This window comes from Salvia splendens, chromosome 1 (assembly GCF_004379255.2).
Source record: "Salvia splendens isolate huo1 chromosome 1, SspV2, whole genome shotgun sequence".
NCBI lineage: Eukaryota > Viridiplantae > Streptophyta > Magnoliopsida > Lamiales > Lamiaceae > Salvia > Salvia splendens.
Genome location: NC_056032.1, coordinates 37861291 through 37884745, shown reverse-complemented (window position 1 = coordinate 37884745; position 23455 = coordinate 37861291). Strand labels below are relative to the sequence as shown.

At 39.3% G+C, this 23455-nt stretch overlaps 2 protein-coding genes across 3 annotated transcripts; both read left to right on the top strand.

Moving 5' to 3' along the window:
- Positions 1-4054: 4054 nt before the first annotated feature.
- On the top strand, positions 4055-10755 carry LOC121749431 (exocyst complex component EXO70A1-like). Its single transcript, XM_042144002.1, has 12 exons — positions 4055-4315; positions 5389-5484; positions 6282-6487; positions 7139-7387; positions 7742-7880; positions 7982-8194; positions 8274-8479; positions 8618-8818; positions 8915-9014; positions 9862-9971; positions 10053-10199; positions 10375-10755. Exons 1-12 carry the CDS (start codon positions 4139-4141, stop codon positions 10490-10492), a joined length of 1962 nt encoding a protein of 653 aa, XP_041999936.1. The 5' UTR covers positions 4055-4138; the 3' UTR covers positions 10493-10755.
- A 559-nt stretch (positions 10756-11314) lies between these two features.
- Positions 11315-19459, top strand: LOC121749424. Of its 2 annotated transcripts, XM_042143995.1 has the most exons (7): positions 11317-11515; positions 11604-11694; positions 18340-18423; positions 18522-18561; positions 18764-18832; positions 18906-19015; positions 19108-19459. In XM_042143995.1, exons 1-7 carry the CDS (start codon positions 11497-11499, stop codon positions 19235-19237), a joined length of 543 nt encoding a protein of 180 aa, XP_041999929.1. In that variant the 5' UTR covers positions 11317-11496; the 3' UTR covers positions 19238-19459. The 2 variants fall into 2 exon arrangements, with proteins under 2 accessions (XP_041999932.1, XP_041999929.1); XM_042143998.1 differs by lacking the exon at positions 18340-18423 and having other exon boundaries at positions 11315-11515.
- Positions 19460-23455: the final 3996 nt, after the last annotated feature.

The following is a 23455-nucleotide window of genomic DNA, read 5'->3' as shown; positions in this document are numbered from 1 at the left end:
CCTCAAGCAATATCAGTACCTCGGTTGGCTCCTGTCTATCCATCTACATGAGCAAATGTCAGCATAGCTTACTGGAGGTGCTACAAATACAACAACATCAGCTCAAATGACAGACAAGCACAGTTGAATCATCACATTACATCGTTTTAAAAAAAACGTTAATAAAATGCCTAAATCAATTGCTGGATGGTATTTGTGTAACCCTAAAATCCATGGAATTGTATGCCTAAATCAATTGCTGAATGGACACTGGGGCACAAATGGTGAAGGATATGGGGGTTCATGACCACATGTATTTCTTAGTTTGTTTACAAAACCTCAAAATGGCCAACGTATCTGCCAACGCAAGACACCATCGTTGATTTAAACACAGAACACATACTGACTTCAATATCAGCAGTGCCAATTTCTGGAATCACGTATACTTATTAAGCCAAATTCAGAGGACCGCAGTCTAACACATATTACAACATATAGGCGACCCCTTAGCAACAAATTTAAAAGGCCATTTCGGCTCAATAGCAACCTAATTTAAAGTCAGGTACCGAGATATGCCGAACATACCTGCTGAACATCGTCGTGGTCGGACATGGCAAGCACGGCGAGCGAGAGACCAAGAACGTTAGCTTGCAAACCTAACAATCAAAGCACCCGTGGTCAGAAATTCGAATTGGGTAAGCACATTATGAAATTTTAAACTACAAGTGCTACAACGGCAACCACGATGTCCGACCCAATGATCCTCACTGAACACGTCGATTATGAGCAATTGGTGGTTGATTGTGGCGGAAATTCGATGGAGATGGAGTAAATGGAGCTGAGCTGAAGGGTATTGCAGTCAATTTGGGTGAAGTGCGAAATATTCACCGCGATGCTGAGCTCCTATCGCGTGTTTCAGTAGAGACAGAGTTAACTCTGTTTTCGTCGCCCGTATCGCACGAAGAGTCGGGTTATGGGATGGATGCACCGGGTCAGTAAGATTGCTAACATGGAAACCAAACAAAGAATAATGGGTAGATAGGGAGGCCTATCTATGCCTAACATGGGTAACAAACGAAGCCGTAAAGTTGAATGGCATTGCGATAAACTAATGCCAAATAGTCCAATAATAATACTACAAGGATCTTATTATTATTATTAATTTATTTACCTTAGTAATTTCGCATTGAGTGTCCTAGTATAGCTTCTAAAATCAATTTAGTCGTTATTTATTTCCTTTGTTGGCAAGTTTTGCACTATTTGAGGAGATACGGATTTTACGCAATTGATATGGAGGTTGCACTTTTTTTAATAAGTAAAATCTTGAATTCTACTACTAATACGAATCCATTGCCCTTTAAAAAACGAGTTTGTATTTTGTTTTTATATTCATTCATCGGTATAATTATCACCTTATATTAGTACATGATTACATGGTAATCGAGATTCCAAGGGTCCAAGATTTATTGTGAAGCCCATGGCTACAACAAGGGGTAGCCGAGCTCTTGAATGGAGAAATGGTGTGTGTTGAAATTGTGACCGGTCACAAATACTAGTGAAGTTGCAGTGGTGCCTTAATTGATAGTGCATATTGCTTCTCGAATCTGAATTTGGAGTGATTGTTAAATATTGTACTACATAAATAGTAAGTCCAACATGCATGTTGGCTTATCGTATAGCTAAAAATGCTAGTACAAAATTTGTTTATACGTATGTCTGGGATAAATCTCTCTCTTCTTCATGCTCCGTGCATTTGCAATTTTGATAATATCGCCATTTTTCTTGATAAAAGAATCAAGAATGTAACCATCTTAAGGTTTATTAATTGGAAGCATCTTTTGAGGTAATCAATTCTTAAATAGTACTTCGTCCATCCCATTCAAGATATCCATATTTATGAGTGGCACGAGATTTTGGGAGGAATTGTTAGTCAAAATAATTAAGAGAGAAAAACAGTTGAATATTTTAATAGGGAGAAAGGGAAGAGAGATTTATTTTCAAATACAGAAAATTAACATTTTGAATGCGACAAACTAAAAATGGAAACGTGAACATCTTAGTGGGATGGAGGAAGTGGCAGTGGCAGATCCAAGGAAGGGCAGGAGCAGAGACGGAACTACACGGGGCCAAGCCACCGCTCCAGCGGGGGCTTGGCCGCCGCCGGACCCGATTACCCTCCTGCCACGGTAGTCCTCTGCCTGGTCTTCGCCCCGAATAGCCCTGCACTCCATTTCCTTTTTTTATCAAACTAAATCTGAAATTTGAGGAAAATGCAGTAACGGGAGACGATGAATTTTGAGGAAGGAGACAACAAAAATTATTAATGATATAGTATTATTCTATTGAATATGATGTGAAAAGTTAGAGCATCCACATCCATGCTCTTGCCAAAGAGCATGGATGTGGGTCCGGACCCACTTTTATTAATTTTTTACTCTCTTCTCTTCCTCAAGAGCCACATCCATACTCTTCCGTAAAAGCATGCTCAAGGGTCCCATCATTCTATTATTCAATTTAAATACTTCAATTACTAAAAACATTTCCACAATATTAAAATGCATTAAAAATATCTGATACCATTATAAATTACTAAAAAATTAAAAATTACATAATTAAAATCCTAAAAATTGAGATTGAGAGAGTTATTTGGTATATGGTCATTTTTTTGTGTTTGAAATGAGAGTATTTATCGATGAAAGTATGAATTTTAGGGTAAAAATAATGAAAAAATAAATTAAAAGTGTGAAAAAACGGATATATTTTTATTAGGAAGTGGAAAAATATTTTTTTTATTAAATCTGAATTTTTCAGATTTTTTTGAATTTTTAAAAATTATAATAATAATAAATGATAAACCAGTGGCCAACCAGAGCATGCCAAGTCGGCTGCTCGTGTTCCTACCGTTGGCACGGACATGCTCTATGCATAGAGCAGGGCCATGTCGTCGACAAGAGCACAACGGCGTACACAAGCGTGCTCTTGCCGACGGCACGAACGGTGCTCTTGCTCTTACTGACATATTTACAATAAAATAAATAAAAGAGTCGTGTAATGAATAGAATCACTAGATTATGCAGCGGAGTGGTCATAAATTTATATTTCAATGCTATTGATAAGAAATACTAAAATATAATCATTTTTATTATCTTATAAAATAAACTTGCTAGCATTTTGAAGTGTATAATATTAGCATTATAAATTAATAAATAAGCTATTTTTGTAAACTATAAACATTTCAATCTAAATTGATTCTTTATTTCTCATATGTAAGTACTTCGATGTAAAATTCAATGAAAAGTTGAAGAATTAATTACTATCACTTTAGTAAACCAATATATTACTGAGTACAAAGTCATGATGTATAATTTTTAATTTTATCATATCGTAGTATATATATTAAAAAGTTAATGTTATTGTTACGATGTACAAAATCGAGATGAATAATTTTTGTATCCATTTGAAAATATATATCATGGAGCTCCTATTAATAATTGTTTCATTTATTTGCTCTTTGATTTGATGGCCGATCGGAATAATTATCATCAACCATCTGATAAAAATTATAAATATTTTATTTAAAATTAAATATTTCAATATTAGTATTTTATAATTAAATATTAGTAATATTTTAAAATTTTAGCACATTTCTGGTTCCGTCCCTGGGCAGGAGGAGGGTGTGGGTCCCCTCCTAGCGACCAGCTACCACGGACGTATATTTTCCATGGACTCTTCTGTTTGCTTCTAATTTTGCTTCAAGGATGAAGAGTGCAGTGACAATTCTGCCCTCTCCATTTTTCAATCATAGATTAGATTAGCCACTGGGGAGGTATATATTTATGACCACATAAAACAAGGTTATGATCATATTGTCGTCTAGTTATTAGTAGAATTTATCAAAATTCCAAAAAAAATACAACTAATTTCTAGTTAATCACTGTAAGATTTAGTTCATCCTTCAACTTCAATATATATGAGGCCCCAAAGACAAATATACATAGATACGGGGTACCTTATGCAATTTGTGAAAATAATTTTTGCCGGACACAAAATCCCTCTTTTGCCCATTGAATTTTGACTCGCTTCTGCGTGTTTTCTCTACCCAGTCTTTCTCTCTCTAGGCTTCTCTCACAACCGAACAGGAATTCAGCCTGCCAAAAAAATGGGGATTCCGCCGAGAAGAAGCGGCGGAGTTGTGGCAGACACACTAAGCGACCGAGCAGCACAGATGAGGGAGGCTCTGGTGAAGAGCCAGTCCTTCACTGATAATATGGTGACTATTTTGGGATCTTTTGACCATCGCCTATCCGCTCTCGAAACCGCCATGCGTCCAACCCAAGTACGCCTCATCTTTCTCTAATTCGTCGGATCTTTTGCGCTATTAATGATTGGTAACATGCTCCATACGCGATTCGGCAAGTTAATTTGTGAAATGTGGATGGATCATTTGATCCTTTCAATTGGTTGGAGAAATGCGCTATTAATCCGCTTTGTTTCTGTTATTTCCCATGCTCTTTAGTTCGGTGAAGAAGTACCATTTCTTATTTGGTTGGGAATGATGATTGGACTGCTAGTGAACTAGACAGAAGATCTAGTTTATCGTTTCTCATTTTTTTTAATATTTGTTTAATGATAATTAAACGGATCAATTAGCAAATGTACTCTTCTGTTTGAAGTTACATATAATTTGAACATGCTTACGTTTTGGCAGGTCAAGTTTTTCATGCTTATTTAAACATAAGGACTTTAACCGCTCAAGTTTAGATCTATGCTTGCTGGGTTTAGCAATATCAATGTGCACTCGGTTGCTTTGTAGGCTAAGATCAGCTATTTAATATATTAATTATAGTATATGGTAATTGTGTTGAGCCAAGATTTTAAAGGGAATTGTAGAATCTTCACCTTAGGTGAAAGTTTAATCTTCTTAAACTTGGTTTCTTATTATTCAGTGTTACCGTGCTTTCTCTTGCATTAAAAATTGAATGTTTCTTCTTGCTGACTGGGATCTATAAATACATCACTATGTCACTAGAAAATAGATTTACTTAAAAATCAATGAGCCTTTGTTATTCTGTGGATGACTCTGCTATAGAAAATATAATGACTTCTAAGTACACTGTCACAAATTCTCCTGAAATTTTGGCACAACATTGTTATTCCAATGCTGTTTCCTAATATCTTCCAGATCACAGTTTGCTTTCATGCTTTGTCTTGTCTTGCGTTACAGTGCAAATAGATGCAAGTTATAATGTTTACTTATGGTTGCTGTTGGCTCTTGTATTGTTTCTTAATACTTACAAAGGACATTTTTGGGAGAAGCCTTTTTCCCTAGAAATATTTGGAACGTTTAAGTAAATTGTCTGTTAGAGATTTCTGTTATTTACCAGTTTCTTTGCACTACCTTTTTTGTAGCTTAGAACGCATGCTATTCGGAGAGCTCATGAGAACATTGATAAAACCTTGAAGGCCGCTGAGGTCATCTTGTCACAGTTTGATCTCTCTCGCCAGGTAAAACTCTCTTTTTTAGAAGACTTATTCATCGTCTTTGGAATAGCTTTTATATGCTTTCCCAACCAACATTGCCATTGTTATGTATTAAGTATATTAGTATTAATTATTAATGTTGTGGTTATGAAAAATAAAGTCCATTAGTTTCTTGCACTTGTTATGATTGTGGTTTAGCCGCCCTTTGATGCACATTTTTATTAATATTGCACATCACTTGCTGAATGAAGGCAAGAGGTTGAGGTGTTGAGCAGCAAAACAGGTTGATATCATATGGAATGGATATCATAGAAGAACATATAATGTATCCTTAATTTCCATGACTAGGGTGAATATCAAATAAGACTCCCTCCGTCCCATAAAAATAGGGACTCCGGGAACAACACGAGTTTTAATGGAAAAACTGGTAAAATAGGAGAGCGATAGAAAGAAAAAGTGATTGAAGTATTGTTAGGGGAGAATAGGACTCACATCATAGGAGAGAAAAACTTGCCAAATATAGAAGTGGACTAATTTTATGGGACTAATCAAAATGGAAAAAGAAGACTATTTTATGGGATGGAGGAAGTATAAATCAGTTTTCAGGATATGTAATTTTTGAGAGAATGTTATCCAGATTATGTTGCACCAATGTCTTAAGTAGGTCCAATAGGGAAGCTTGTTACTTGAAAATCCAACAGGATATACAATATATACTTGTAGAGGTTGGATATATCCTTTTTTGCTTTTTTCAACCCCAATTATCATTTCCGTACACTTCTTTTATGTTTTTGTCATATCTATATTTCTTTTTGTATCAGGCTGAGGCTAAAATATTGAAGGGACCACATGAGGACCTGGAGAGTTATCTTCAAGCTATTCAGCAATTAAGGAACAACATCCAGTTTTTCAACAGCAACAAAAGTTTTAAGAGCAGCGATGGTGTGCTCAACCACACAAATAATTTACTTGCCAAGGCTATATCAAAGCTGGAAGAGGAGTTCAAACAACTTTTATCATCTTACAGGTTAATTCTTCCTCTTATGTCACTAAACACTTAGTATTAATGTTTTAATGTTCTTTTGCTTTTCTTGATACAAATTTGGGTTGGCAGAAACTACAGAATCACAGAAATATTACGGTGGTAATTACATTTGACTTAGTCTGGTACCAAATCTCTGTAAAAGGGATCAGTATGTGATATAAATATTTGCTTGATTTTAAATAAACACAAAACTAAGCTCACTCCACCACATTAATTAGAACTTTGTATTAGAATTAATATCATCTGATCCACAAATCTGAATTATTCATCAAATATAAATTAGTTATGTAATACCCAACATAATTTCTTAAAAGTAAAATGGACACGTATGATATAATTATAATCCTGAAGTAGACAAATAAGTTAATCAGTTAGAAGAATTATCCATAAACGTTCAGTTTCCGTCAGCCTTTCATGCACAGATCATTGAGGCTAATCCTTACTTTCTACACGATTGAGATTATGCTCTCCACTAAATCACTAATAGCTCAATAGGTGGAACCTGTCATTCTCTTGTTCTACAGTTTCATGATTTTTTTGTTTTGCTGTTTGTTTGTAAACACTCATTATATTTAACTATTCATGGGCATGTTGTATTTATGTGTTCTATCTAAGAAATTTTATATTTTCCAGCAAACCTGTTGAACCTGAAAAACTTTTTGAGTGCCTTCCCAATTCTATGCGACCATCAGAATCACCTGGACATTCTAGTGGCAAGACTCCATCATCAAATAGTCACCATGATCATCAAAATAATACATCTGAAAATTCCGTATATACTACACCAGCTTTAATTCCACCTCGAATTTTACCTCTGTTGCATGATTTAGCATTGCAGATGGTACAAGCTGGGAATCGACAGCAGTTACAGAAAATATATAGGTAACTATCTCATTTTCTGCTTGGTAGCTGGGGTGGTGGTAATTTATCTTGTTTTGTTATTTATTTTAAGTTTTTGTTGAAGATAACTTTTCCAGTAGAGTGAACTTCAGAGATATAAATTGTTCTAAGGGTCCCAAAAATTTGATATTGATATAAGTAAGTACAGTTACTACAGTATAACAAAATTATTTTGTTCTCAGTAAGTTTATTCTCATGTAGGTTTTGCACTCAACCCAGTCTGCAATTTTTTTGGGATAGCAAGCAGCTTACTTACGTGCTTAGAATATCAAATTATATCAACTGTATCTAACTCATGTTTCCCTCCTTATGATGAATTTGCATTATGCTATGTAGAGATATCCGTTCTGTAGTTTTAGAAGAAAGTCTTCGCAAATTGGGAGTGGAAAAGCTCAGCAAAGATGATGTGCAAAAGATGCAATGGGAAGTTTTAGAAGCTAAGATTGGGAATTGGATACATTTTATGCGGATAGCTGTAAGCCATTCTGTTAATGATACTTATTTTCTTGTGAATAATGCTCATGTGTATAATCGCTGGATCTAATCTTAACACCTAATACAATCATCCCCATACAGGTTAAGTTGCTGTTTGCTGGAGAGCGTAAAGTCTGCGATCAAATTTTTGAAGGCTTTGATCCTCTCATGGGTCAGTGCTTTGCTGAAGTTACTGCTGGGAGTGTTGCTATACTACTTAGCTTTGGAGATGCCATCGCCAAAAGCAAGCGATCCCCTGAAAAGTTATTTGTTCTCTTAGATATGTATGAAATCATGAGAGAGCTTCACTCAGAGGTAAGGATAAATTTCATTAGAACAACTACTGTAAAACATATTTGCCCTGATTCTGGAAAATGATCAATCGTTGCGGCAGATTGGAGCACTTTTTAGAGGTAAAGCTTGCACTGAAATTAGGGACTCTGCCTTGGGGTTGACAAAAAGGCTTGCTCGAACAGCACAGGAGACCTTTGGTGACTTTGAAGAAGCAGTGGAAAAGGATGCTACTAAAACTGCTGTTGCTGATGGGACTGTCCACCCTCTGACAAGCTATGTGATAAACTATGTGAAATTCTTGTTTGAGTAAGTCATCTATCTTTACCATAGTGTTCATAGTATGCCTTTTTGTATCTACTAAGACTAAAGTTCATTGTTTCTTTCCTATAGAGATAATGGACACTGATGATGCCCTGACTGTATACTTATTATTTCATTTTTCAGCTACCAATCAACACTGAAGCAACTTTTCCAAGAATTTGAAAATAAAGATGACTCAAATTCTCAGCTTGCTGCTGTGACAATGCGAATCATGCAGGCTCTCCAAACCAATTTGGATGGGAAATCTAAGCAATATAGAGATACCTCTCTGACTCATTTGTTTCTGATGAATAATATCCACTATATGGTCAGATCTGTACGCAGGTTTGTAAATATCAGACTTGTATTTAGATATAACCAACTATTATATGCTGCTTGTGATTGGTAAAAATGTTTTTTTTAAAATCTGGTTACTGATAGGTCTGAAGCCAAGGATTTGTTAGGGGATGATTGGGTTCAGAGACATAGGAGAGTTGTGCAACAACATGCAAACCAATATAAGAGGATTGCTTGGGCAAAGGTTATTCTCTTTCTTTTTTATTACGCCCCCTGCGAGAGACACATTAGCTGAGAAATAAAGGGTTATCTGTAACCTCACTGTAGCTCTGGGCCTAGCCCAATTCACTTGGATTAACCCTATACAATCGAGTATTCTTGTTGATAGTAGTCATAAACTGGATATTACATTTAGCTATTAATCATACTTATCTGGACCAAGCAACCTATAGAAAATTTGTAGTAACCCTAAAATAGACCCATTTCTTAAAGAAGTGGGGTGGTACATGTTGATGGTATTGGTATGGGTTGATTTTGATTGGTATATTAGGTGTAGTTGTTTCAGGGCACAAAAATTCTCCGAAACCGAACAAATTAGGTCTAAAGAACCTTCATATTAAATTTACCTTTAGTTGCTTTTGAATTCGTGTTAACATTTGTCTGATTATTCTTGCATTCAAATTTGAGTCTGCACCCTCTCAAATCTGGCATGTATGCGTTTGCATCTTTACCCTGTGTGTCCACATACATTTGGTCACTCTACATAGCTTCACGTGTGATATGATATGAAATATCCCTGTTGTAGTAATAGAACTGCGCTACTTGTATAATGCGGAATAGTTTCGGTTTTGGTATATCTCCTAGTATTATTTTAAGTTGACTCAAGGTGAAATTGTTCAAAGTTTTTTCCATATTTGTAAGCAGATTATGTTCTGTGTTACTAAAAGTTACTTGTCTTTATCACAATTAGCATAACGGATTATTTCTTATGGGAGTATCCTGCACTATAAATACTTGATGAACTATCATGCATTTAGAATTCACAATTTTTTCCAGAGGCGGAAATCTGAATTACAACCTATCTTGTGCAGATTCTACAGAGTCTCTCTGCTCAAGGCCTGACATCATCAGGAGGTGGCAGTTCGGTTGGTGTCGATGGAGGAAATAGTAGTGGAGTCTCTAGAGCAATTATCAAGGACAGGTGCTTTTAGTTATTTCTAGAGATACTTGATTATAGTTGACTGGTTAGTCATTTGACTAATTATTACTGTGATTCCTCTAGATTAAAGACATTCAACATGCAATTTGAAGAGCTTCATCAAAGACAATCTCAATGGACAGTTCCAGACACCGAGCTTCGAGAATCTTTGAGGCTTGCCGTTGCTGAAGTGTTGCTTCCAGCTTACCGATCTTTCATTAAACGGTTTGGGTGGGTGCTTGGCTTTCTGTCAATATACTCAATTTGCAGTCATGATTTTCTTCTCTAATTAATTTAATGATGACGATATAAGGATCGAATACCGAAATTATACTCCATTAGCTATGAATATGAGTAGGAATGAATGATTCTTGTGTTACTGAGATGCCTTTTTGATATTGAACAGACCTATGGTTGAGAATGGTAAGAATCCCCAGAAATACATCAGATACACACCTGAGGATCTTGAGCACATGCTGGGTGAATTTTTCGAGGGAAAGACCTTGAACGAGCCTAAGCATTAGATCGTTTTCATCTCCACTCTTCCACAATGGGGCTTTGTTGAGTCATTAATAAGGCGTATTGTTGCTGATGAAGGATATTGTTTTGGTACCTTGTTTGAACACAATAAGAGTAAGTTTAGGGGCTAATTTGAAAGCATTTGTTTTGTAAAGTATCAATAAGTATGTATTATTTGTGCATCATCATTAAACAGAACCGGCAACTGTTTGTGTTGTAATCTTGTATAGCCAAGTAGTTTGATAATCATTTGTTTTTTGGTGGATAATTTTCTTGCAAGGTGTATGCATGCATTTCGGATTGAATTTTGCTATTTTGTAGTAATTGCCTCAACTTGAAGCTGTCTACAAGTATTCTAATAGCAACCAATATATAGTGAAGAACAAATTATTCTTGCTACGAAAATAAAACTTCTAGTACTATTTGAACTTCCTAACTGAGCAAATCTTTAGGTTCTTATTTAATCATTATTCTTGCTACGAAAATAAAACTTCTAGTACTATTTGAACTTCCTAACTGAGCAAATCTTTAGGTTCTTTTTTGTATGATTAAATGAAATATGATTCTTATTTTTATTCTATTTATTTGGTTGGTACGATGGAATAGAATGAATGAGATAATGAAATGAAAATGCAAAAATATTATAATTTCATTCCTATCATAGTCAATTCCATCATAGTATCAAGAAAAGTCTAGATATTGTTGAGCCGGAACAGTTTTTAAGTATATTAGGTTACTAACAAATGAAAAGAAAATCTTGATAGTATTTACTAATAAAAACGGTTAGATGTTGAAATGTTATTAATATGTTGACTAAAGGGATGAAGTTTTATAAGTAAGGTGAGATGCAATTTCCCATATAAAAAAGGGTGTGTCCAAATGGCCAACAACTTGCCACGTGGCAGTAGTAGAAGCCTAGAGATGGTTTACCAATTGTTACACCATACTTCATCATCTTCCTAAAGCTCCAAGCAAATTCTTTGTTGTCGCATCGTATTCTCAATTCAACATGGGCCAAAATCCACAAGGTAGTAAACCAAGTCTCTTTTTGCTGTTTGAAGTTTGTTTTTCCATTTTGATAATCTCTATTTGTGTGTGTGTGTGTGTGGGGTGAAGAGGGCGTGACGGATCAAGTGAGGAAGGAAGTTAGTGAGGAGAAACCATCAAAATCTGTTTCGGATGATATACTCCCTCATATTCTCAATTTGTGAGTAACTTTTTCCTTTTCTTTTTTTTTTGTCTTTGCTTAATTGATTTTTGAGTCCTCCTATCTTATGCCACGTATGCTGACGGCTGAACTATAGTAGAGTCATATCTATAACCATTTCTCAGATTGTTAAGTAACATTAGAAACAAGATTGAATATGTGTGCAAGGATCGTATGCAATTTGTTACCGGATTTAATTGAGTCCTTTTTGTATGACACAAGATTGGTGGCCATAATTGAGCCTTTGGTTGTTAATACTTACCAGAGTTTTCTATCAATAAGAAGAAACCAAATAAGTGGCATAATCATGATGCACATAACTCATCACTCTACATTGAAATATAAAGACTCAACTTTTGGTTTTTTGTTTAGGTTGATTAATGCTTTCTAGCTAGTTATGAATGAAGTGATGAGCAGTGTTACGGACGTTCTCCGTAACGGCTCCGAGATCTTCCTTCTCGATGGGTGGCGAGCAATTCCCACGACAACCTCGCGGAATTGCTCGAGAATTTGGCTGGATTTGTGGACGTCTTCCACGCAGCAGCCAAGAGAACGAAATAAATTACTTGCGGCACAAGATTTGTGTAGGGAAAATATTTCATTCATAAAATAATGTGTTGATGAAATACCCTATTTTATACTAGAAACCCTAGGGCGGTTCGACGTAACCTAATTCATCCGGGAAAGAACCGCAAAGAAAACCCGAACTGGGCTTATAAATCAGGCCCGACTCAACAGTAAGTAAATTAAAGTTTCAAAAATATTAAAACATAAAAGGAAGGAAATAATAAAAAAAAAGAACAAAGTGAATCGGCTAGTTCGTGAACTTGTTCGGCGCCTTGAGCTTGTCTCTCGGCCTCAAGGATCTTTTCGACACAATTAGTTCTTCACTTCGGTTACTCCCGCACTGCGGCGGGCTGCTCGGCTGCGTCGTGCTGCTCGGCTTCGGGAGCGCTGCGTCGTGCTGCTCGGCTGTCGTTGCCTCCAGCTCTGCATGCTCCAGCTCGGCATGCTCCAGCTCGGCATGCTCCAGCTCGGCATGCTCCAGCTCGGCCTGCCGCTCTGCCGTTGGTGGGGGTCCCGTATCAACCCCCCCTCCGTTACGAATCGCCTTGTCCTCAAGGCGAACCTCCGGGAATTGCCTCGCAATCGCCTCGATCGGTTCCCACGTTGGCGTGGATGCATCATCCTCCCACTGTACCAGGCACTGCTTTTCCGGTCGGCCCGCACGCCAACTTACGCGCTCTTCCAACACGGCCACCGGCCGGACCACTGGCCTACCGCCAACAAACTCCGGCGGGAGTTTCACCCCGTCGACATCACCGTCTCCCGCCACAAACACTCGTAATAAGCTAACGTGAAACACATTGTGGACTCTACTTCCCTCTGGGAGGCGCAATTTGTAGGCCACGGGCCCAATCCGCTCCAACACTTCGAAGGGGCCATAGAACCTCGGGGCCAGCTTAGCCGATAGCGGCTTCGCTATTGAATGCTGCCGATAAGGTTGCAGCTTTAGCCAGACGACATCCCCGACTTCAAACTCGACGTGGCGACGGTGTCGGTTCGCCACATCCGCCATCCGCTGTTGTGCTCGCAAAAGGTTACGCCGAAGGGTTACCAATAATTCCCCTCGCTGCCTGATAATATCTGCCACGTTGGGCGGCGTCTTCGCAGATGGCGGGGCCGCCACAAGTGAAGGAGGCTCTCTCCCGTACAAGGCACGATAAGGTGACGTGCCCAACGCGGAATGGTGAAAACAATTGAGAGCTAGCTCCGCCCACGGGAGAAAATTCGTCCATCTCGAGGGCTTATCCGATGCAAACGCGCGCAAATATTGCTCCAATCCCCGATTACGGACCTCCGTCTGTCCATCCGACTGCGGATGGTAAGCCGTAGAGAAGTGAAGTTTGGTTCCACTCAATCGCATCATTTCCTCCCAGGTTGCGTTTAGGAACACCGAATCTCTATCCGAGACCAATGTCTTAGGAAAACCATGGTGCCGAACCACCGTATTAACAAAAAGCTGCGCTACTCGAAGGGCGTCGAACTTGGTGGGGAGGGGGGCAAAGTGAGCATACTTTGAAAGCCTATCCACCACCACCATGATGACCGTGTAACCGCGTGATTGTGGGAGCCCGGTGATGAAGTCCATCGAGACATCCTCCCACACCTGCCAGGGGACCGGGAGCGGTTGCAATAACCCCGCCGGTTTCCGCGTCGAGTACTTTGTGGACTGACACACCACACATTTATTCACAAATGTCACCACGTCCTTGCGCATGTTTGGCCAATAAAAACCTGCCGCCAAAAGGCGGAACGTACGTTCGTGGCCAGGGTGACCCGCGGACGGCGAACAGTGGTGTTCCTGTAGTAATGCTTTCTTGGTACTGGACTCCGCGCTCACGAGCACCCTGCGATGATAATATATGAGGCCATCTGCCCACGTCAAATGTGCTGGGGCGTCACCAGACTGAATTTTAGACGCTAATTCAATCAAATCCGGTAGTGAAGCGGTCTCCTCCCGTAGCACCCGCATTACCTCCGGCACTGGTCGGTCCACGGATACGAGCAGCTGGTCGTCGGTCCCTGGCATGGGGTCGTCGGTCTGCACCCCTGACGCGTCGTGTTGACGGGATAAGGCGTCTGCTGCCTTATTTGTGATTCCACGTTTATATTCGATCACAAATTTGTATCCCATAAGCTTCCGGACATAAAGCTGTTGGTCCGGAGTCTGGACCACCTGTTGCAACAAGTCCTTTAGGCTCCTCTGATCCGTGCGAATAATGAACTCGCGCCCCAATAAATATTGACGCCACTTTTGCACGGCCTCCACAATAGCGTATAATTCCTTATGATACGTCGATGCTACCCTCCGACGAGGACCCAATTTCTTACTGAAGAACGCAATCGGGTGATTACGCTGCATTAGCACAGCCCCGATTCCCACATCGCAGGCGTCCGTTTCCACACAGAACTGCACGCTAAAATCTGGGAGCTGTAACACCGGGGCCGAAGTCATTGCTGACTTAAGCTCTGTAAAAGCGGCCTCGGCCTCAGTGGACCATACGAATGCCTCCTTTTTTAACAAATCGGTGAGGGGAGCCGCGATCGTGGCATAGTGCTTGACGAACCGACGATAGTAACCTGTCAGCCCCAAGAAACCCCTCAACTGCTTCACTGTATTCGGCCTCGGCCAGGCTGTCATTGCCTCCAATTTCGCGGGGTCCGCTTTGAGCTGGCCCCCGGAAATTATGTGGCCCAAGTATTCGACTGTCATACTGCAAAAGGAACACTTCGAAAGCTTGACAAAGAATCGATTCTCGCTAAGCAGCTTTAGAACCGCTGATAAGTGTTGCCCGTGCGACTCGAGTGTTGGGCTGTAGATTAGAATGTCATCGAAGAAAACGATGACACATTGTCGGAGCAACGGCTGGAAAATAGCATTCATGGCCGCTTGAAAGGTGGAAGGCGCGTTCGTGAGGCCGAATGGCATCACGAGGAACTCAAAGTGGCCATCGTGAGTTCGGAAGGCGGTTTTGAATATGTCGGCCTCACTCATACGGATTTGATGGTATCCTGAACGAAGATCCAGCTTTGTAAAATACTTGGCCTTGCCCAATTCGTCAAATAATTCATCTGCGGTCGGAATTGGAAAGTGATCCGGAACAGTAGCTTTATTGAGGGCCCGGTAATCGATACAGAAACGGAAACTTCCGTCTTTCTTTCGGATGAGAAGCACGGGAGACGAAAAAGGGCTGTGGCTGTGCCGGATGATGCCTTGCTCCATCATATCGCGTACCTGTTTCTCGATTTCTGCCTTTTGAAAATATGGGTACCTATATGGTCTCACATTGACCGGCTTCGTGTTGGGCAGAAGATGAATCCGATGGTCAAAAACGCGCGGCGGGGGCATGCCGCGTGGCTGCTCAAAAACGGAACGGTGCTCATTCAACACCCCCACGATATCCCCTGGGAGGTCCGCGGGGAACTCCTCTTGCGTGCTGGGGTCGGCAGGGCCCACGTCACTGTGGAGAGGTACAATCTCATATAACTCGTGGCCGGCCCCCTGTGCCGTCAACATAGATAAGGAGTGTAAGGAAATCTGCTTAGGACTTGGCACCATGCCACGTAGGAACACCGCCTTTCCTTCTTGGGTAAACTCTAACGTCTTCTTGACAAAATCCGCAGAAACTTTCCCCAATGATTCTAACCACTTCATCCCCAAAATAACGTCCGGCCCATGGTGGGCGAGGATATGAAGATCCACCAAAAATAAGGTACCCTGCAGAGTCAATTTTGTAGAGCGGGAAATGTGGGTACAGAGTAGTGAAGCGCCGTTGCCGACTAGGACCCGAAATGGGCGAATCGGTGTCAACTCCAATTGGAGTCTCTCCGCAATCCGCGGATGGAGGAAGTCGAGAGTCGCTCCTGTGTCAATCAAAACTCGTACTGTAGTATCCCCCAACGTCTCCTGGACCATAAACGGTTTGGAGCTGCCCCGGCCATCCAAGGCGTGAAGGTGCGATAGGTCTGCTGTAATTAATTCCTCCCCGGGTACTTGGTCATCCGCATCTGCCTCTTGCGGGTCGTCCCCCTCGTCATCCATATAACAAAGCAACTTGACCTTACAAACGTGGCCTGCAACCCACCTTTCGGGGCAATGATAACAGAGACCTCGGCGTGCGCGCTCCGATTTTTCAGCATTCGACACCCGAACCGGGTATACCCGTGTCTTGTCCCCTTCTCGAACTAGCGAGTCCTGTTGGTGGGACCCGGCTGCTTGGGTCGCAACAGGGGCCGGAACGGCCCGCTGCTCCTTGCCAGGCCACGGACGGCGCTGGTATGATTGCGGCTGTTGCTGGCGTTCCTCGTGTGTTGCGGCCAAACGCAAGGCTAAAGCCATTGCCTCTGCCAACGACTCCGGGTACTGCAATTCTACTTTTTCTTGCAGAGGTTGTTTTAGTCCTTGAATAAAAATTGGAATCAAGGCTGATTCCGATAAATCAGTAACCCGATTAAGATATCGTTCGAACGTCGCGTGATAGTCAGCAACGGTAGACGTCTGAACTAGCTTCGCGATCAACCCCGTGTAGTTCCTGAAGCTTTGGGGGTCAAATCGATGCCTGACGTCGGCCAAAAATTCTGGCCAAGTAACAACGCCATTCGTCTCCCGGTAATTAAATATCCACTCTGAAGCGGGCGGGTCGAAAAGCATTACTACATAATGCAAGCGCTCCGCCTCCGGAACTCGCTTGTGATCAAAATAGTACTGCACGCGAGAGATCCAATTTGGCGCGTCTGCCCCATTAAAGTGGGGCGCATCCATCTTTATGCCGGAAGAATAATCCGACCCCTGTCGGTTAAAACGTTCTCGACTTTGGGGCGGATCCCAGCAGGTTACCCCGCGCTCCTCGAACGTCTCATCATCCCAATCCTCGTGGCGTTGCGGTAGGTCCCAATTATCCCGACGGCGACCCGTTCTATTCCCCGCGTCGCCACGGTGCTGACCAGGGCGGCTTCCCCGGCCCGGGAGTAAGCCCTCCCCAAAACGATCCCCACGGCCACCCCGATAAGGGCGACCACGGCCCCGACCCAGATGACCGCTCCGACCATTCCCGCGGTACTCCTCCCACGTGTGGTCGGCGTCGTCCCAATCGGCCTCATGGCCCTCTGCCCGCGGCGGCGGTCGTCGCTCCACGCTATCGATCCGGCGATCCATCTTATCAAATCGTGCGTTCAACTGTGCAAACCCTAACGTGACCGGGTCGACGTGCGGCTGTCTCCCGTCGACGTCGCCAGGAATCCTCTGCCGCGCCGGGCCCAATTGCAGCCCCGACGAGGACTCTGCATGCGGAAATTCCGCCGACATTGATTGCGTAACCAAGTAGATTTTGAGTTTTCGGGATGAAAGCACCAAATGTTACGGACGTTCTCCGTAACGGCTCCGAGATCTTCCTTCTCGATGGGTGGCGAGCAATTCCCACGACAACCTTGCGGAATTGCTCGAGAATTTGGCTGGATTTGTGGACGTCTTCCACGCAGCAGCCAAGAGAACGAAATAAATTACTTGCGGCACAAGATTTGTGTAGGGAAAATATTTCATTCATAAAATAATGTGTTGATGAAATACCCTATTTTATACTAGAAACCCTAGGGCGGTTCGACGTAACCTAATTCATCCGGGAAAGAACCGCAAAGAAAACCCGAACTGGGCTTATAAATCAGGCCCGACTCAACAGTAAGTAAATTAAAGTTTCAAAAATATTAAAACATAAAAGGAAGGAAATAATAAAAAAAAAGAACAAAGTGAATCGGCTAGTTCGTGAACTTGTTCGGCGCCTTGAGCTTGTCTCTCGGCCTCAAGGATCTTTTCGACACAATTAGTTCTTCACTTCGGTTACTCCCGCACTGCGGCGGGCTGCTCGGCTGCGTCGTGCTGCTCGGCTTCGGGAGCGCTGCGTCGTGCTGCTCGGCTGTCGTTGCCTCCAGCTCTGCATGCTCCAGCTCGGCATGCTCCAGCTCGGCATGCTCCAGCTCGGCATGCTCCAGCTCGGCCTGCCGCTCTGCCGTTGGTGGGGGTCCCGTATCAAGCAGCCAGCTACATACATGCTTGTTTTTGATTGAGTTTGGTCTAAATCATCCCAGATACGCATCCCGTGCAACACCTAAAGATTTTGAAATTTATGCACCTAATGCAACCTTCGAAGACCCCCTTATGCGAGCACACGGGTAACCTTTAATATTCAATCAACCTCGTACGCTATATACGTTTCTTTCCTATGTCATCTATGAAACTCCAAGAAGCTTCTCTGTTTGTTGCATTGTAGGGTCAAGCAGATTAAATCAGCATTCTACTCTCTTTCCAAGGTTGTACTCTATCTTCTTCGCACTAAGTTTCAAATTAGTCGAACACCGCATTTTAGTCTTGCCTACCTAATCTATGATTCTCCAAATTGAAAAATTGGTAGCACACATGAATTGGAACCAAGTCCTTGCTACAGCTATCTTCCTCTTTCTCATTTGAATGCCAATTAATAGGTGCTGAAATCTATGCTTCATGTTGCTTCAGATCTTCAGTGAGTCAAGAATTGTGGACTACACTATCACAGAGAAGGAGACTTCACCCGGAAAGACAGAGGTAGAAAGAAACAAAATACATACTAAATCAACCTTTGTTAGTGATATTAATGTTTATTAAGTTTGGGATGCAGATACTAATAGACAACAAACAATATTACAAGTTCCTGGGTAGAGACATAAATATGATATCCCTCATCAAGCTGGACACAGAGGATGGCAAAGTTGTTGCTCATCAAGATCGGTACGTATATATTTGTTTTTATATTAATTAAGAACTCAATTTGTTTCATGTAATGCCATGGGATAAAACTTGCCTGACTGAGGGTGTAACAGGTGGGACAAGAAGCCATTGTGGGACCGAGAGACGGTTAAGGCACCGCTCATGGGCCATGTCATCGAGGCGACACGACGAGCGTCCATGCTGGCAACTCATGCTCTAATGAGGTTTGGGAAAGATCCGTGATCTACCTAATTTTACACTTGGGATACTTTGTGTCTGAGCAATTCTTCTGCATTGATGCATCTCCTAGAATTGATGATATATACATAATCTTGTTAAATTTTATTCTCTCAAAAAGCTAAAAGTATTCTGTATGATATTTGCTATGTTTGTTACATTTTGCTCAGTTTCACTGCTAGAAACAGTGTAAAGTGTGTTTTTAGTGGAGTAGTTTTTTTTTAATCTTGAGTTTTCCTTGTGCATGGGATTAATTGGTTCCTTGTACTTGTGTATATATGGGATGCACATGCCTCTTTCTCTATCTCTCTACCCCACACCCCATCTTCTCCTGCTGCACAAGCTAGAATGACCAAACAATCATTGGGAACAGTATCATCAAACTACATCCCAAATCCCACAAAGATAAATTTGAAAAAGAATTACAAAAAGAAAAAGGGGAAAAAACATTCTTGATACCTTTTATGTGTTTGAAATACTCTTTTTTGACCAGAAGGTCATCAGCCCTACCTTGATCAGGAACATAATATGGATTGTTTCTTTATCCTTTTCTTTAAGCTTTTATCCACAAAAATGTATATATAGTAATGGTGATATGATTTGTGGGATCCAAGGCATTCATCATTATTTGCGAGTTTATACTAGATTACATGAGAGAAAGAGAGAGAGAGAGAGAGAGATACAAAGTATATAATGGGGTAATTGATGGATGGAAGAGGGGTTGGAGATCCGAGGCAACCCTTACTTTCATGCAAAAATCACTTGCAATAGAAAGAAAAGGGAAAAGCTTTATGAAAGCATTAGATGGTGACCCTATTTAAAAGAACCATTTCTCACTTTTCTTTTCCTAAATAAAGACTGCAAAAGATCAATGTGTGGAAACTTTGTCTCCATGCTAATGCTACTCCCCACCCCTTTTGTCACACATACAAAAGCTACACACACATAGATTTACCTCTTTTGAGATGCATAATGATGAAGTGAGTGTTCAAAGGCAAATTATCTTACTTTTAATTTTATCAACGAATTTATAGGCTTATAAGTTTTTCAAATATGGTTTGAAGGGGAAACAGAGAGTTGGAAGATAAGTTAGCATGAAGAATGAAAAAAAAGTTGGAGAGTGTGTGGAAGATGGTTGGATTAAAAGAAAATATTAAATCTTGGAAAGGTATATTTAGTGGTGCCTTATGCTTTTCTTGGGATTTTCCATATTGATAATCATTTCTAGATTATATGTTTTCAGATCTTTGCTTTTTCTATTTGAACGGCTACTTATGATTATAATTTAATCATATATACAAAAGATCCTATTTCAATCATTGTTTTTAGATTCCATATGTGATATGTTTATTTTACTTGTTCCTTTTATATCTACAATTTAAACATACTCCGTGTTATTTTACTTGTTCAAATTTTATTTTCTTTATTTACCGCATTGAGCTCTACCATGGGAATTCCCCTAATTTTTTTGTGTTAATTGTATAAAAAATTACAAATTTTAATTAAATTTTGATTTATCCTACACCAATTAAAAGTTAAATGACAAATTATGAAATTTTAAAAATTTGCAATTGTTCCACAATAAACTTTTTTTATGACAAATGCTAAATTGACAAACTTTTTTTATATTTTATTCCACAAATCTTACGTAAACAAGCCGGAACGTTAGATAATTAGGAATATTGGATAATTTCGGGTGTAAAAGTATCAAATATTAGTTGTTCCACTAGTCATTTTGTAATGACAAAATTTAACACATTTAAACCCTTTTTACGTTATTTTCTTTTTATTTTACTCTCTTTAACTATTTTTATTTTATTTTCTCTTTCATTTATTTATTTTATTCTATATTCTATTTCATTTTCACCATATTAACTTACTAAGTATTTATTGATTATGTTCCACTATAATCAAGTTATTTATTTATTTTCTTTTTTTTATCTACTTTATTTTTTCTCTATTTTAACTATTTAATACTCTCTCCGCCCATGAAAAATAGACAAGATTGTGAACGACACGAGTTTTAATGTATAATTGGTAAAGCAAAAGAGATACGAAAAAGTAAGAGAGAAAGAGGGAAAAAGTAGCGGAATGAATGTTAGTGAATTGTGGGGTCCATATTTAGAATGGTGTGTAGGGTTAGTATTGGTTGAAAACTTTCCTTTTTGAACTTTGTCTATTTTTCGTGGACGGAGGGAGACTCAATTTTCTATTTGGTTTGTTTCAACCAAGATGACTCATTACTAAAATTGAGAACACATTTATCTCTACTTTATTCCTTTTCTCCACTAAACACACAAAATAAAAACATAAAATTCCGGGTCGCTAAAGGAAGGAGTTATCTTCATTGGGATGGAAGAAGTACTACTTCCTCCGTTTCTCCATAGTTGAGTCATTTTTCTATTTTGGGAAGTTTCCTCATAGTTGAGTCATTTCCCTATATAGTAACTTTTTTTCTTTCTTACTTTACTCTCTCTTATTTTATTCACTTTCTATTTTATCCTCTCTATTTTTTTCCTTCTCTTACTTTTATATCTATTTATTTAACACACATCAATTTCTTAAACTCTGTGCCAAAAAGTTTTGCCTGAACTATGAAGAAACGGAGAGAGTATTTTTTTTCTAAATTCGTTCTTAAAAGAGGACCTCACTAACCATGTTGGACACAGAGTGCTATTCAATCAAAAGTATTGATTAACAAATAAAATAATAAAGGGAAAAACTATTTAAATGTTAACAAAACCAATTATAATACGAACATATTCAGAAAAGTTAAGATTGATTAATGAATACAAGAATAAATTAGAGTTAGTATTTCTGTGTCTCGAAATATTGATGATATGTGAGTCAGTGCATAACCAATAATGGGAGCAAAGCTCGAGGTCATGTCGGCTGATGACATACACAACCGCCAATCACCTCCAATAATTTATGAAAGTTTGATTTTGAGAGGAATCCAGTTCCTACATTATTTGCTACGTAATTATTGACTACATTATTTGCTAAGTAAAAGGATATTATTAGTGTCCAGAAATGATTGATTATGATATTTGGCCACATTTAAAACAGACAAATCACAAGCAATTGACTGAATGAAGGGACTTTCTTCAAAAGAATGAAACCATATGCTTTTATAAAAATTTTGGCATTTTATAGAATTGATATTTTAGTGTATGTATGAATGAACTATATTGATGGATGAACAAAGATGATAGATAATATGACATGAGATACAAAAATTAGACGATGACTACACAATATCGTCGTAAAGATTTTGCATCAATTGGAGCTGATTTTTTTTTTCTGGTATCGAGTAATTAAATCATAGAATAGTATGTATCCCTATCTTTGTCGTATTATATTTGGAAATGCAAATTATTTAAATTTAATGATAGTCATGTTTTGTTAAATTTTATGAGACTTATATAACTGGCGTGACACTTTCTAGCTTGATTTACGAAATTAGAGCTAGAAAAACCCATACATACTACTACTATGATATATCACATTTTCAAATTTAATAGATCCTATTAATTGTATGAGAATATTAATACTACAAATTCTATAATGGTAAGTTCAATACAGACAATGTATTTTATTCATACATAAAACAACTTCCAAACATATAGTATACGATATGAACTTCAAATATTTGAATCACGCAATAGCCCCTGCCTAAAAGAAGAAGAAGAAATATTTTGTAGAAAGGATAAATTAAAGAAAAAGAAGAAAGTTCGATGGCCCCCACGCTTTTTTTTGTGTGTAAATATTTTCGATAAAAGTATTATTACTATGATCGATGTTCATCATTCGAATTGATTAGGACCACTTTTGTTGGTTCTAAAACAAAAGTTTAGGGTTCATTATATTCTTTAATTTTGTTTACTCCAAAGTAGAGATGCTCTTTAATTTTTGTGACTCAATTCTAGCTCTAATTTCAATATTGGTACCATTTTAAGTGTGAACTTAAAAAAATAACACTACATGAAAGCAATAAATTAAATTGTGACTTTCCTCTTTATCTTTATTATTGAAAAAGGGATATTATTACCTTTTATTTGCTTCATTGGCACCCTTTCACAAATTATGGCGGTTTTTTTCTACTTCTTCGTTTAAATAGAGATTTTAGTTAAAATATCAAAGTGAGATTTCGCTAAATATTTTTCCGTTGATTATATTTTTTCGAGGTACTAGAAAAGTACTTTTCATAGATTGGGTACTAAA